The sequence below is a fragment of the Microcaecilia unicolor genome, chromosome 2, assembly GCF_901765095.1.
Source record: "Microcaecilia unicolor chromosome 2, aMicUni1.1, whole genome shotgun sequence".
Taxonomy (NCBI): domain Eukaryota; kingdom Metazoa; phylum Chordata; class Amphibia; order Gymnophiona; family Siphonopidae; genus Microcaecilia; species Microcaecilia unicolor.
In genome coordinates this window covers 473675287-473691993 of record NC_044032.1, presented here as the reverse complement: position 1 = coordinate 473691993, position 16707 = coordinate 473675287, and the positions used below count along the sequence as shown (strand labels likewise).

General features: G+C 41.4%; 1 gene segment (V, D, J or C); it reads right to left on the bottom strand.

Moving 5' to 3' along the window:
- Positions 1–5995: 5995 nt before the first annotated feature.
- Positions 5996–16470, bottom strand: LOC115461299. The segment is given in 4 exon segments: positions 5996–6006; positions 7005–7012; positions 15866–16169; positions 16365–16470. Coding segments are annotated over 4 exon segments (369 nt in total).
- Positions 16471–16707: the final 237 nt, after the last annotated feature.

The following is a 16707-nucleotide window of genomic DNA, read 5'->3' as shown; positions in this document are numbered from 1 at the left end:
GCTTTGATTGTAACCACAGAAAGGCAGTATATCAAATCCCATCCCTGCCCTATTCCTTTAAAAACAAATGACCTAAATGGCTTATTCTGACCCTCTAAGGTCAAGAACCCATGTGTTGCCTCTTCCAGCACCACTTCCACCATCTGCAACTCACAATCCACCTGTGTAATTAGAGCAGACAACTCCTCACAGTAGAAGAACTAGAAGATAGAGGAATCATCGCCTTCTTCAGGGAAGAGATCCTTGGCTCTTAGGAGAGACCATCCATGCAGGCTTGCCCCTTTGCCCTCTTCCCCATATGTACTTCAATGTGGTACCCGAGATAGGGGACTGATCCACATCTGCAACCTTGCTGGACACCCTATTTCTCTCTTTGGTGTGGTACTCAAGACCTCTTACCTGCTGCTCATAGGGCTGGAACCTGCAGCTCTGATAGAGCCTTTGCCAGGTATTCATGGATACTTGCATGATCTGGAGCCCCAGCTGAGCTCCTGAGGACAAAAGAGGAGATAGGAGGTGCCTGTAAACCTGTCCCATGTGGGGCTAGCACCTTACTGTGTTCAGAAGTCACACAATGTGGCATTTTCGGGGGGAAAAAAAAGAGGCCTTTTTTACAGGCGTGCTGAAAAATGATTCTGCACACATCCAAAACCCGCACCTACACTACTGCAAGCCACTTTTCAGCATGCCTTTGTAAAAGGACCCCTTAATTTGCTTGCATTATATACATAGCTGATTGATTGTATTACTACTACTACTACTACTATTTAGCATTTTTATAGTGCTACAAAGCGTACGCAGCGCTGCACAAATATAGAAGAAAGACAGTCCCTGCTCAAAAAGCTTACAATCTAATAGACAAAAATAAAGCAAGCAAATCAATTATGTGTAGAGGAAAGAGGAGAGGAGGGTAGGTGGAGGCTAGTGGTTACAAGTCAAAAGCAATGTTAAAGAGGTGGGCTTGTATTATTTGTAGATCTTCTTATTCCTATTAGAAAAACTGAATGTGACCCTGAGGAAAGCAGTTTTCACTACTGAAACTTGTTGGATGATGATCGAATCAGCTCTATGGTAAGGCAGTCTATATCACACCTTGCCGTCAAAAACTGCTTCTCATAATAAATATATACTAGTGTAATCTTCCATTAAATGGGGATTATTAGACTGGTGGTAGGCCCTCCTTCAAGTCACTGGGAGGAGGGAAGTTGGTTGGTGATGGAGTATGTGATGCTCTGTCCAAGGGGGTGGGTTCCTGGTTAAGTTGCATAGGGAAATGTTTCTGGTTGTTTGAATGATGGTAGGAAAGGAGTTAAAGTTAATAAATGCGATTGTTGGCACCAACATCAGGCTCACCAGTCTATAATTTCCCAAATCACCTCTGGAACCTTTTTTAAAAATCGGCGTTACATTGGCTACCCTCCAATCTTCCAGTAATATGCTTGATTTTAAAGATAAATTACATATTACTAACAAACATCAAAGTGCTGGGAATACTACTTGACCACTACTTAACACTAGAAATGCAAGTGTCTGCCCTAATGTCAAAAGTTGATCGCTATGGCAACTCCTCAAAAAAGACCTTTCACATTTTGGTCCAAAGTTTTGTTTTGTTCTAGATAGACCATTATAATGCAGTCTATGCCAGATGCAGGGAATACATATTCAAAAAACTACAAACAATATGAAACATCTCTGCTTGCTTGATCTGCGGTGCATCCAGATATGACCATTGTTGAAATCCCTGCACTGGCTACCAATCAGAGTGAGAATGGTTTTCAAAATCTGTACTTTCGTACACCAAGTTGTCTATGGTACTGAACCAAGCTATATGATGTCATTAGTAGAGCTATTCTACCAACCATACCATATCAAATCACTGGGATTTTCCTACAAAACAATGTGTGTGTGTGTGTGGGGGGGGGGGGGGGGGGGGGGGGGGGGAGGGGAGGGGGACTGGTCTCCTTAGGGCATTAGTTTTTGTTCCATCTATTCAACAGCTAACAGCTAATATTTTTCTCTATATCCTTTGTCTGTGATACTGCTGGGCATCATACTCCACTCCACCTCTTAGTCCTGAATTTTTCACTCTAGTTATAGGAAAAGAAAATATGGAGGACATGAGTGCCCTGTCCATCACACCAAATGATTACACACACCTTCTGCTCTTTTGTGAATGGCATTGTAGTTGTTCCTTAGTTAGCCATTGACCCTTTTTAAAAACTTTTAATTGATAATATTTAAACAAAATTATAACAGGCTTTGCACTTGAAAAGCAATATGTGAAAAGAATAAGTAAGAATATACAAAGTAAGAATTTAAGAAGCCAAATCTCCATCAATTCTCATAAAGTCCATAATCTAGTGACAGAAAAGTCCAACAAAAGAGCTATAAAAGGAAGAAACAAAATTAACAAGAAGAAAAGTCTATTAGTGTGCTAGTTATGCATTTCTAGATAGAAGATATTTAAGGCACTACAACACTGGTGCAGGTCAAATCACCCATAGAAGACAATGAGCATTTATCACAAAGAAATAAACGCAATTCTGTCAGATTAAAAAAAAAACCTTGCGAGCAGTAAACCCGCTTTAGACTTACTGCCACTTAGTAAAAGACCCCCCCCCCCCCCCCCCCCTTTAATCTTATCTGATGTCTGGTCTGAGAAGCACCCAGGACAGATTAATCCTTTTTCTCAGCAGTGCACAAATCTTATTCCCATACAGATTTTTGGTTTCTCTCTTCTGATATTTTGTGTGCCTTGAAATCTTCCAATATTGGTTCCAGGTTGCTCCTAGACCATGCTCATATAACACTATCATTGCATTTGGTGGTGGAGATCCATAGTCCATGAACAAACACCTTCTAGGTAATGATGATTCTATGTGGCTAAATTGAATGCTATGTGGAAGGAAGATGTGGCATCTTTTGGGATGCTTCTATAGCAGTTCTCAGAGGACAGATTACTTCTTAATTTTTTTTTTTGGGGGGGGGGGCGGTTTTTTTTTTTACCTTTTAAAAAGCAGAGGCTGGAAAAAATTACTTTAAAAAAGTATAATTGGCATATTTAGAAGCCAAACATACATTCTCTGCATAGAAAATATGACTCTACACATTGATTAGGGTGCAAGGTGAAATTAATGCATTGGAAGGCTCACTCACAATTTATGAGATTGATTAAAAACCACTACTGCAAGTATATGAATATGTCTCCTAAACTGTTAATTTGGTAGTTGACTAGGAAGTTAAAAAAGAAAAGGGTCACTACGGGGTCCTTTTACTAGCAGGCTTATTTTAGAAAGAGAAGGGCGTCCATCCTTCGACACAAATCGCAAGATGGGCGTCCTTCTCACAGGGTCGCCCAAATCGGCATAATCGAAAGCCGATTTTGGGCGTCCTCAACTGCTTTCCATCGTGGGGATGACCAAAGTTCCAGGGCGCATGTCGGAGACATAGCTAAGGCGGGACTGGGGCATGCCTAACACATGGGTGTCATCGACCGATAATGGAAAAAAGAAGGACATCCCTGATGAACACTTGGACGACTTTACCTGATCCTTTTTTTCTTACGACCAAGCCACAAAAATGTGCTCTAAATGACCAGATGACCACCGGAGGGAATCAGGGATGACCTCCCCTTACTCCCCCAGTGGTCACTAACCCCCTCCCATTGTAAAAAAAAATTAAAATACTTTTCTAGCCTCTCTGCCAGCCTCAAATATCAGGTCCATGGAGCAGTTTTAGTGGGTGCAGTTCACTTCAGGCAGCCGGACCCAGGCCCACCCCCCCCTACCTGTTACACTTGTGGTGGTAAATGTGAGCCCTTCAAAACCCACCACAAACCCACTGTACCCACATGTAGGTTCCCCCCTTCACCCCTAAGGGCTATGGTAGTGGTGTACAGTTGTGTGGAGTGGGCTTTGGGGGTGGGAGGCTCAGCACACAAGGCAAGGGAGCTATGCACCTGGGAGCAATTTCTGAAGTCCACTGCAGTGCCCCCTAGGGTGTCTGGTTGGTGTCATGGCATGTCAGGGGGACCAGTGCACTATGAATGCTGGCTCCTCCCATGACCAAATGGCTTGGATTTGGTCCTTTCTGAGATGGGTGTCCTCGATTTCCATTATCAGTAAAAATTGGGGACGAACATCTCTAAGGACGACTATCTCTAAGGTCGACCTAAATTTCGCGATTTGGGCATCCTCTCAGGAAAACTTAGGTGCCCCTTTCGATTATGCCCCTCACGTCACGCTAAAAAGTGGCCAGGGGTAGTTTTAACGCATGAATTTCCTGCACGTTCTGGCCACTTTTTAGCGCAGCTCTAAAATGACTGAATTTCAAATTTTTCTTTAATAGCTACATGTTAATTTCCAAATTAGCGTGCGGCCATTACCATATGGGTCCTAACCACCTCCTATTTAGAAGGTGGTAAGGGCTCACATGCTATTCATGCAGTAATCAGGCCGCGTGTGCCCATGCTGCCCAATTACCGCCAGGAATGCCTATTCTGCCTCCCCCCCATGCTAGAAAATAGAAATGCATGGCAAATCAGGAACTACTGTGGGATGCCTGGATGCTCCTGGTAGTAGTGCTGTTTTGCCACACACTACCTGCACGGCAGCCCTACCGCACCTTGGTAAAAGAGCCCCTAAGACTCAGAGCTTTTTATGTCTAGTCGGATTAGCTTTCTATAAGGAATTCTGTACCTCACGAATGGCCATAACTCTTTCCTAGAAGTGGTTTGGCTATTAAATGCTTAAAAATGACAGAGCACTGGGTCCTGATTTCCTTCTAGCAGAGTTCTATAAATCAATGAAAAACAACATCCTTGTAGGAAGTAACAATGTATGTAATCAAAAAAGTTGAAGAAAATAAGAAACAGGAAATAAATGCTATTCTGAAGTAAACTGCTTTGAGGTCACATCTTAAGGACTACAACTTTCTCTTTTCATTTCATTTAATCTGATGGAACTGCCTCATTATTCTATTTCCTTCTAGCAAAGAATATATTTAAAACTCACGTAAACCATACTGTATTCGGCATATGCTATAGTAACTGTTCAAATGCTTTTAAATGTTGTTTTATAACTTTTTTCTTACAGATCTCAAAAATAAGCACATGACGTCACCTGGTGGTCAGCAGGAAGACTGCAGCTCATTGATCTCAAAACCTAAGGATATGGCTGGAGACCATAAGACTATATATAGTGTAAACAGCTAGGCTCACGCTCAGTAATCAGTGCTTCTCTGAGAATTTGATGGAAATAGTCGTGACCAACTCCCAGTTTTCACACCACTGAGCGTCAGAAGCTGTACAGGTCACTAACCTTGCCTTTTACTCTTGAGGAATGTAAGGGGAAAAAAACTAAAAGTTGGATTAATCCTGATTTTGGAAATAACCACATACTGGTGTAATTAAGAAAATTTGAATTTATTGTGTTATAAAGATATAAATCTTAATTAAAATATCATTAATCAACAATAATGACTAGACTTTTGGCTCTGGTACCAGTTCTCTTCACTTTTTAAACACCTTAACAAAAGAATTACCTTTTAACATTGTATCATTTTTTTCTTTTACAGAACACACCTTTGTAATCAACAAACCAACAGCGAACAGATAAGTAAAGTTTCTTAGTTTTCCCTCTGCTTCAATTCGTCTCTTTTCCTTACACTTTAAGATTTCAATTTCTTAATAACTTTTATTAAATGCCCTGTCAAATAAGTGAATCTTACGTTCTATCCTTTCCTGGAATGAGTAGTCATTTAGTTTAAACAGTTTCTTTGTATCAATATCATGTAAATATTACTATTAAGAATTTGATTCTTTGTTTTTCTTTCTCTTTTCAGGTATTTCTAAGATCTTCACTCCCGGGAGACTCTAGGTAAGTATGTTCTCAATCAGTTTTATTTTTATTGTATTCCTTCATTTCCCTTTCCCCCACAGTATTACTTAGCTGTAGAATTTGACATCTGTCCATGGAATCTTTCTTGCAATGGGGCCCTTTCGTTCCTCTGGAATGGTTGTTCTTATCCGCCGTTCAATCTTCTCGCTACACCTCACACTTAACAAAAATAACTGGAGAGAAAACCTTGTTTTCCTATTTTTTATATAGGGAATTCCAACTAATAAGTGGTCTTTAACAATTAAACTGTGGCCCACTATCTCAAGTAAAATAAAATTAATTTAAAATCCCTTTCTTTTTCAGACCTAGGCTATGGTTTTTTTTTCCTAAGCTTTATCAGAATGCTTGATTCCATTCAGACACACTGTGCAGCTCCATTCCGCTGACAGGCTCACTCACCAGTATTCTAACCTTAGTACTCACTGCACACACACAGACTAAGGATTCTGATTTCCCTTTTCAGCTGTTTAATGTCACTTTCACATCTCACTATCTCACCCACAGGCTTCCCAAACCTCCCTCATTCATTCATTATTTATTTTATTTTTAATTACATTTGTACCCCGTGCTTTCCCACTCATGGCAGGCTCAATGCGGCTTACATATACAGGTACTTATTTGTACCTGGGGCAATGGAGGGTTAAGTGACTTGTCCAGAGTCACAAGGAGCTGTGCCTGAAGTGGGAATTGAACTCAGTTCCTCAGTTCCCCAGGACCAGAGTCCACAACCCTAAAGACTAGGGCACTAATCTCTCACCTTTTTTACTTATCTTTTACTCCAACTCCTCCAACTCTTGAAATTTTACAGAAAAGCTCTCCTCTCTAATCAAACAGCCTCACCTTACAGCTGCTTTAATGCCTCCAATCATTAAAATTCCTTAAAAATCTTTCTTTTCCCTTTCTTTCACCAAAATCACCCTTCACCTGCTCACACACAGCACAACAGTTCCTCTCACCTTGGTAATCAAAAACACTCTCTCAAACTGTCAGCTGAGCCGTTCCCTAGGTTACGGAGTTCCCGCTTGTGATTCCATACTCCCTTGTCCAATCAGAAAACATCCAAAAATTCCATTTTTTTTCTAAAACAGATTGGAATTTCACCAAAACAGCCCAAACTCCATTTTAATTTTATTTTTCCTATAGGAAATAATGGGAAAATTACTAAAAACCAAATTAAAAAGTCACAATTCACCTAAATTGTCCCAAAATCACCCCAACCACTAAGCACTACTTTGTCCATTGACCTATAATTTTATTTTTGAAATTTACCTATTTTTTATGTCCGTCCCAGTATTTTCTCCCAAAAGACCCCCTCAAAAATCCCAAAATTAAATTAAACCCATACCAAAAATTAAATCAGCTCCTCTTCTACCTATCCCGTCAAATTTACTAATTTTAACCCTTTACAAACCTCTATTTTAACTCCATCACCAAAACTACCATTTAAAATAATTAAACACCAAAACCAACCCACCAGAAAAATCCCCCAAAATTTCCCGAACCCAAAACCGAAAACCAAATTCAAATCCCATGAACCCCTGATTTTTTAAAAATAAAAAACGCAATTTATACAATTTAAAAATCAACCCCTTACCTTGAAGCTGATTTTCTCCTTACCAAATGCCTGCCTTTGGTTCCGTTCCCGCTGCTCCTGGTGCAAAAACAGAGCCCAAAACAAAACGGCCCCCAAAAACCGCCATTTTGCTGGAACTCTGGTTAAAAATCGAGGCCCAGGCTTCTAGGCCTCACTGGAGCTCCAACAAAACGGATTGGTGCGCGTTCCTGATTCGTGCATGCGAGACATGCACACATCAGTGACACCTCCTCCATGCCTCCTCCCTCTTTCTTCCGGCCACCAGGCCACGCATAGGCTCTTCCTCCTCCTCCTTCACCCTCTATCTTCGGCATCCGCAAAATCACGCTGGACGCCCCACAACCACGTTCCTTGATCACCACTCCCACCGACCCAAAGACGACCGCGAGAAACCCCCGATCTTCTCCATCCGGCAACATTGTCGGCCCCAAAACCAGCCCCAATTCACTTTTCCCGGTCCGAAGACTTACCCCGACGTCCCCGGACCTCCTGAAAACCGCGACACCATCCTCTCTTCACTCTCGGAGACGTGCCCAATCGTCCCCGGGAGCCAGAAATACTCGCTCCACCACCCACAGCGCTTCACCACCATCCCGCTGCGATCGGTCCCCCTTAGCAGCTTCAGCCTCGCACAATCCCGGCGGCCTCCTCCAGCGACCTATCTCGGGCCCGAAAATTCCACAAAGCACCTTGGCCCTATCACAATGCCCCAGCCCTGTCAGATCCGCAGCCACCACTTCAATCCGGCCCAAAACATCCCCTTGCTGCTAATAACAGTAGCACTGCTTCCTGCACCGCTCCTCCCAATGATCCAGCCAGAAACGACCTGAAAATTAAACTGGAGCCACCAGCTGTGCGCTCCTTCACCACCCAGCCACCTCAAGCTCGGACCTGCCCCAGAAAGACCCCAAAATGGCCCCGGAGCCCCAAACCGGACCCCAGGTAAGTATTTATTAATTTTTTTCTAACCCTAGGTTACAATAGGTGTGGAACAGTTGTTTAGAATCAAAATCAATGAAAACTAGAAAACTTTGAGTAAAGGTTAGGTAAGGATGGAAGAAAGTGCAATACATTCTTATTTCAAAAATAATAATATAGCTAGATAGATATTACATTGCTGGTAGTGTGATGAGTCCTGAGAGGTAGCATGAAAGACTTTGAGAGGCTGAATGCAACAGAAAAAGGCTGCATATGAGTAGACACACAGGCACAAAAAGCAAAATAATCTGGAACATCAGGGATAAATTCATACAACTACTCTGTTGACTGTCTCCCAATTTTACACCTACATTATCCATTATACAGCTACCAGTGCTAGTGGTACCCCATAGACTGCCGGATTCTGTATAGAGCACCTAGCATTCCATGCCAAAATCTAAGCATATTCTATAATAATGCACGTAACTTAATTGGCTTAACAAGCTAATCAGTGTTGATAACAGCACTTAACAAGCAATAATGAGTAATAATTGGCAAAAATTAGAATTTACATGCTCAGCTCATTAAGCTTATTCTGTAATGAACTGTGCCTAAATTCTCATGCGCGCAGTTCAAAGGGGGCATTGTAATGGGCAGGGAAATGGGCATTCCAAAATGTACAAGTGTAGTTATAGAATAAGACTTAATGCACGTAAATCTACGTGCAGGGATTTACACCATGTTTTTATTGGTGTCAATGGACGTGCATAGTTTTAGGCGCTGAGATATCAACTAAGCATATTATTATTTGTTGTTGCATTTGTATCCCACATTTTCCCACCTATATGCAGGCTCAATGTGGCTTACATTATGCCGCAATGGCGATCACCATTGCCGGATTGAGAAGTACAGAGTGGTATTTATTTAATTTTTTTATTTTAGTTAAATTTGTACCCCGCGTTTTCCCACTCATGGCAGGCTCAATGTGGTTTACATATACAGGTACTAATTTGTACCTGGGGCAATGGAGGGTTAAGTGACTTGCCCAGAGTCACAAGGAGCTGTGCCTGAAGTGGGAATTGAACTCAGTTCCTCAGTTCCCCAGGACCAGAGTCCACCACCCTAACTACTAGGCCACTCCTCCAAACATTGCATTAAAGTTCATAAGTGACAGAGTAATTTAAGCAGTCAGGTATAGAGAGTTCATGTCCGTAATGAGAAATAAAGTGGTATTGCATTAAAGTTCAGTGTGACAGAGTAACTGAAGCAGTCAAGCATAGAGAGTTCGGTTTTGTCCAGTTCTGGTATAAGTTTCATTATCTGGTATTTAGGATAGGTTATTGAGGTATGCCCTTTTGAATAGGTTGGTTTTTAGTGATTTTCGGAAGTTTGTTAGTTCGTGCATTGTTTTTTTGGCGTTTGGTAGTGCATTCCATTGTTGCGTGCTTATGTAGGAGAAGCTGGATGCATATGTTGATTTATATTTTAATCCTTTGCAGCTAAGGTAGTGGAGATTCAGGAATGTGCATGCTGACCTTTTTGTGTTCCTGGTTGGTAAGTCTATGAGGTCTGTCATGCCTCACCCTAAATCTAGACACTGCTTATAGAGTATGCTTAGATGGAAATGTTTACCGTGCAGATTTTTTAGGCGCCATATATAGAATCTAGCCCATAGCAAATAAAAATCAAAATAGAGCTATAGGTAGTCCAATCATTAATATGTTAACACTCAAAAATATATAGCGTCTCATATGAGATATTTTTAAATATAGAGGAAAAGCCTCAATCCAGGCATGTACTCCTTATGTTGTTGTTCAACGTTAGGGAGCACTGCCCGATCATCACAGGCTCAAAAACCTCTGCTAAGCATCCCACAGATATTATCTCATTTTTCAAATTAATCTCTCAATGGTTACTTAGCTGGCTGCTGGAAAAATTTTCTGAGCAGTCTCCTTCCTCAGGGTCCGTGGGCTATCCGAATGTATTTCCAAAAGTGCAAGTACAGCACTTTTGGAAATACAGTCGGATAGCCCATGGACCATGAGGAAGGAGTCGAAACTTGGGCCGAAGTTGGGCCGTGGATGGGGTTCACATGGCTGTATTCATGTATGAGACTGCTCAGAAAAGTTTTCCAGCAGCCAGCTAAGTAACCACTGAGAGATTAATTTGAAAAATGAGATAATATATGTGAGATGCTTAGCAGAGGTTTTTGAGCCTGTGATGATCGGGCAGTGCTCCCTAACGTTGAACAACAACATAAGGAGTACGTGCCTGGATTGAGGCTTTTCCTCTATATTTAAAAATATCTCATATGAGACACTATCCTGCTTATAATCGAAAGAGAAAAACGCCTAAATTCCGACCTAAATCGGGAGATGGACGTCTTTCTCTCGCAGGTGCCCAAATCAGTATAATCGAAAGCCGATATTGGGCGTCTTCAACTGCACTCTGTCGCAGGAACGAATAAAGTTGATGGGGGCATGTCGGAGGCGTGGTGAAGGGACTGGGGTGTGGTTATCAGCCGAGCAGAGATGGGCGTCTTTAGCTGATAATGGAAAAAAAAACAAGTGTTTTTACCGCGAATTTGGGTCACTTTTCTGGACCCTTTTTTTTCACGAACAAGTCCCAAAAAAGTGCCCCAACTGATCAGATGACCACCAGAGGGAATCGGGGATCACCTGCCCTGACTCCCCCAGTGGTCACTAACCCCCTCCCACCAAAAGAAACCCACTTTACAAACTTTTTTGCCAGCCTGTATGCCAGCCTCAAATTCCGTACCCACCTCAATGACAGCAGAATGTGTTCTATCCTCTGACAGCCTTTCCCTGGTTCTGATGTGGCTCTCAGGTGAGTGTGACACCTTTTCTGTTAAGGGCACTGCAGACTCACATCAGCAATGCTTTGTGGTGGGTGTAGGGTAGTGGGCTCCGTGATTCCACTAGCTTGTGTTCAATGCTCACGATGTTGGTAGTTGGTAGGCTCTACTCCCATGGTGCTTTTCCCTCTGCTTACTGGGTCAGAGTGTGCCCTCTTTTGTTTCCGGTAGTCCATGAGGTAGTAGTGGCCATTTTTGTAAGCCAGTTTTAGATCCCTTTCATGTGTTAGCCACGTTACAGAACTTAGTTCTTACCTTGAATGTTGCTGAAAGAGGGCATTGTACAGCATTCTGCCAGCTCGGATCTACTGCTAATCTCAGTACCAGGGAGACTTGTTGCCAGTGGGGCACAACCTCTGATCTGCAATTAACTGTAAGTAAATGTGCTTATTCCAACAAAGGACGTTTTCGATTAGTCTTCAGGTGTCAACTGGTGTGCCCAGGTTATACAGCAGCAACACGTCCTAGAGGCCTGCGTGTATGCAGGTCCCTGGAGCACTTTTAGTGGGCACCGCAGTGCACTTCAGGCAGGCGGACCCAGGCCCATCCCCCCTACCTGTAACACTTGTGCTGGTAAATGGGAGGCTTCCAAACCCCACTGTACCCACATGTAGGTGCCCCCTTCACCCCTAAGAGCTATGGTAGTGTTGTACATTTGTGGGTAGTGGGGTTTGGGGGCTCAGCACCCGTGGTAAGGGAGCTATGCATGTGGGAGCTGTTTCTGAAGTCCACCGCACTGACCTCTAGGGTGCCAGTTGGTTTTCTGGCATGTCGGAGGGGGGGTGAGTGTACTATGAATCGTGGCCCCTCCCATGACCAAATGGCTCAGATTAGGACATTTTTGAGCTGGGCGTTTTTATTTTCCATTATCGCTAAAAAAAACAAACGCCCAGCTCAGAATCGAACAAATACATGGCATTTTGGTCGGTACAAACCTTATTTTCAAAAAACAAAAAAGACGTCCATTTTTGTTCGAAAATACGGTCTGTCCCACCTCTTCACGTACCCGTTGTTGGACATAGACGCCCATGGAAATAGGTGTTCGCGTTCGATTATGCCCCTCTTTATATATATAGGAGTCCCCCATAGCAAATAAATTCATCTTGCCACAGACACTGATTTCATCACTGAGGCATACTAGCACCTTTAACCATCCTACCCTGCAGTAAATTCAAGTTCAAGTTTATTTTGATATACTGTCTATAAATGTAGAGTATCTAAGCAGTTTACAAAAAGCAAGAATAAGGCAGAAGTGGGGAGATTGTTGCATGGTGCATCCACACAGACGCAGACAAGTCAACAATGGGGAAAGTACAAAAGGAGAGGATACAGCAGTTGGAAAAAGGAAGAGCAGGAGAGGGAAACATGGTAAGTACTTTGAGGCCAGGCTCTGCAAAGATCAGAGAAGAGAGGGACATTAGATCAGTGGAGACTCAGGAAAGGCCAACGATAAGAAAATTGCCTTGAGTGAGGATTTGAATTTACTAATGGAGGATTCCAGCATAATGTAAATGTCCAGATTGACAGTAGAAAAAGAGTTAGAACAAAGATAAGAAATAGAAAACATAATTGAGATAAAATAGACAATTATTTACCTCACTAAGGGGTCCTTTTACTAAGCCACGTAAGGCTCTACGCATGCCCAATGTGTGCCAAAATGGAGTTACCGCCTAGCTACTGTATGGTTCTTGCAGTAATTTCAATTTTGGCACGTGTCCAATATGCACATCCGAAAAATAATTTTTATTTTCGGACGCGCGTATCGGATGCATGCCTAATGGCATTTGATGCATGTAGGTCATTACCGCCCAGTTACCACGTGTCTTTACTTCTAGGTCAATGGCTGGTGGTAAGGTTACAGACCCAAAATGGACACGCAGCAATTTTGATTTTGCCACATGTCCATTTTTGACAAAAATTTAAAAAGGCCTTTTTTACAGGCGCACTGAAAAATGTATCGGTGCACACCCAAAACCCATGCCTACACTGCCACAAGCCATTTTTCAGCGCACCTTAGTAAAAGGACCCCCTAAGAAATGCTTGTTAGGGCATCATTTACTGGCATAGACTTATCCTATTAAACCATAAAGTAATGGTAAAGTGCAGTGTTGCTATACTGTAATTCAGTGAAAAATCCAACTTGGACTCTAGATTCAGCAAATTGCACTAAGAAATCAGTGCAGAAAAAATGATGCATCATGCGCTATTCTATAAAGGGTATCCACACTTTATAGAATAGCCCCAAGTGCCTAATTCATGCCTAAATTAGGTGTGGATTGGATATATTCATAAAAATGCATGTAAGTCATTGGAACTCCCCCCAAAACACCTCCTAAACATGCCCCCTTCAAATTACATGGTATAGGTGTTACAGGCACATTGTTATAGAATATGATGTGTGCGTAACTCCCAATTATGGCCAATTAATGGCAATAATTGGTTTTAGCGGCCAATTATTGGCACTGATTGACTCATTAATCTATTACACAAATTGGCTATGTGTGCTGATTTGCACACACAACTCTAGTTGCCATTTATAGAATCCAGGGGTTTGCATACAATAAATTTGAGAACTCAGCATTGATGAATCTAAATGTAGTTTCATTTTTGTTAGCGATTTATCTTTAATAATTTTTTAAGATTTTGATTTCTTTGATAACTGCATTTCAATTTTTTATTTTTAAAGCACAAATACCCTTCACCCCATCTCTCAGAGTAATCTTGGTTGAAGGGGAGTTACCGTTTTTTTTGCCATCTCCATTGTCTAAAGCAGCTATTTCTTCATGACGCAGTTTAAATACAGGGGAGATGTCCAGAGGCACTTCAGTCAGGATGCTGGGATAAGAAAACTAGCGGTTTAGCTCCCGAAGAAGCATAGTGTGAAACGGGGGCACTCTGTTGAGCTAACCAGAGAAGCAAAGATTGAATCTGTAGCAACAGATAAGTGCCTTATATTTCCTGAGACTTTATTCAGACAGTAAAGTTTGTATTTGTCAAAAATATATAATAAGCTTTGACCAGAAAATCTTTGATGAATAATATCTTTGGAAAAAAGAGGAGGTTTTCTAGATCTGTGAAGATGTTCTCCTGGCCATTGTGGTGAAATACCGAGATAAAAGGCTGAGCATCTGGAGTCTTTTTCTTCCTCTATTAAAAAGTTAAAAAGTGATAAAGTATCATCAAATAGAATATGAATTGATAAATAAAGTAAAATTAGAAGTACTTGCTATTTGTGCAGTTTAAATACAAAAAAAACAACAACAACGGCACAGATTGAAAGACTGGAGGAATCTCTGAACAGCAAGGTTTTGGTCGGGGGGGGGCAAGATGTTACATTATAATTAGATCTTTTGAGTTTATATTTAAACTGATGGAAATGCAGAGGAATGGTGCCTTTGTCCGGTGCTACAGTTTTTCTACAACAGAAGAAATCTTCAGCATTCTATACTCAAGCCCAGTGATTTCCAAACTATGATCCGTGGCCCAGGGCTGAATTTTCTGCAGCCCACAGGTGTCAGCAGGAACACATGCTTCACCTTGCTGCTGATCTCAGATGAAGCATGTCCTATTCTCCTACCCTGAAGGCAAATCTTTTCTGCCTGTACTACTACTACTGTACTGGTGTGTAGAAATAGCTCCGCTCCCTCTCTCCAGTGATCAGGATCTGTGTATTAGGAGAAGATAAAATGCAGGACCCTCTTCCACCTTATTCACTTTGCTGAGTTAAAGAAGAGAAGCATCCTTATGTCTTTCTCTATACTCCACACTATTAAATTTCCTTATTTAGATAAATTAACCTGTTACGCTGCTGCTGCTGCTGCTGCTGGCGGGGAGTTCTTCTTACTTTTTTACCTATCTATATGTTCCATCCTTGCTTATACCCTTCACTATCAATTAAAATGTTCTATTACGTATTGTGTTGACATTGTAAGTAGTATACTATGCTGTACTTTGTATTGTTTTTTTTTTGGCGTTTGGTAGTGCATTCCATAGTTGCGTGCTTATGTAGGAGAAGCTGGATGCATATGTTGATTTATATTATAATCCTTTGCAGCTAAGGTAGTGGAGATTCAGGAATGTGCATGCTGACCTTTTTGCGTTCCTGGTTGGTAAGTCTATGAGTGGTGGACTTTGGTCCTGGGGAACTGGGTTCAATTCCCACTGCAGGCACAGGCAGCTCCTTGTGACTCTGGGCAAGTCACTTAACCCTCCATTGCCCCAGGTACAAATAAGTACCTGTATATAATATGTAAGCCACATTGAGCCTGCCATGAGTGGGAAAGCACGGGGTACAAATGTTAAAAAAAAAAAAAGGGCTTTTGAATACTATGCCCAATAATATATTAAAAGTGATCAAAACTTTTTTCTCAGCTTTGTGCATTTCTCCTACATTTCTGTATTCAGTATTTGTACTGTGAGATTCTATTTTATTTTAAAATTGTTATCCTTTAAGAGTGAAATTTTAGGCTTCAGAAATAAAGATATGTCTGTTATTACATATGAGAATGAAGGTACAATAGGGGATAGTGTCTGTGCAGGTTTAACAACAGTGCAGGCAGTTTTTGTACAAGTTTGTTTCACTGTGTGAGAGGGAAATCAAAACCCTGCTGACAGTAATAATTTGCAGCATCGTCAGCTTGAACTCCATTGATTGTGAAAGTGTAATCGGTCCTAGATCCACTGCCAATGAACCGTTCTGGGATCCCAGTTTCACGGGTAGAAGCAGCATAGATAAGAAGCTTGGGAGCCTGTCCAGGTTTCTGTTTGTACCACTGTAAATTCATGGCCACAATTGTACTGGCTTTACAGCTGATGGTGACTGTGTCCCCCACAGACACTGATAAGGATTCTGGAGACTGAGTCATCACAATATCTCCACTGGCATCTGGAAAACAAAGGTTAAATGAAATCATTAGCACACATCTATTAACAATGTGGCAATTAATTATATATAATTGTTTTTTTAAAACATATTTCCTGAAATTATAAATTGGGTGCTATGGTTACATTTCCCATGAGTGAATGCTATAACGTTAAATCAATTCAATATTCCTGTCATTCAGTGACAGTGTGATCTTACCATGGATCCAGAGAGCAAATATCAGCATGAGCTCAGTGAGTAGCTTCATATTCATGGGTTTAAGCTGACAGCTGCTGATCAATTAACCAGAAAGGAGCAATGTGACATTTATAACTCATGCAAACAGTAAAGGAATGCTGCTCAAGTGTGAATATGCAAATTAGCTGATGTATTAAAACCTTAAATTTCATCTGAAATTCAAAAACATACACACAAGACTCATGATGTATTTATTCTATTTAGGTGTTTATTTATAAGATGTTTTAATTGCCTCTCTTTCTTTAGCACAAGGTGATTTACATACAGATATTCACTATGGGGCTCTTTTGTTAAAGATTAGCAC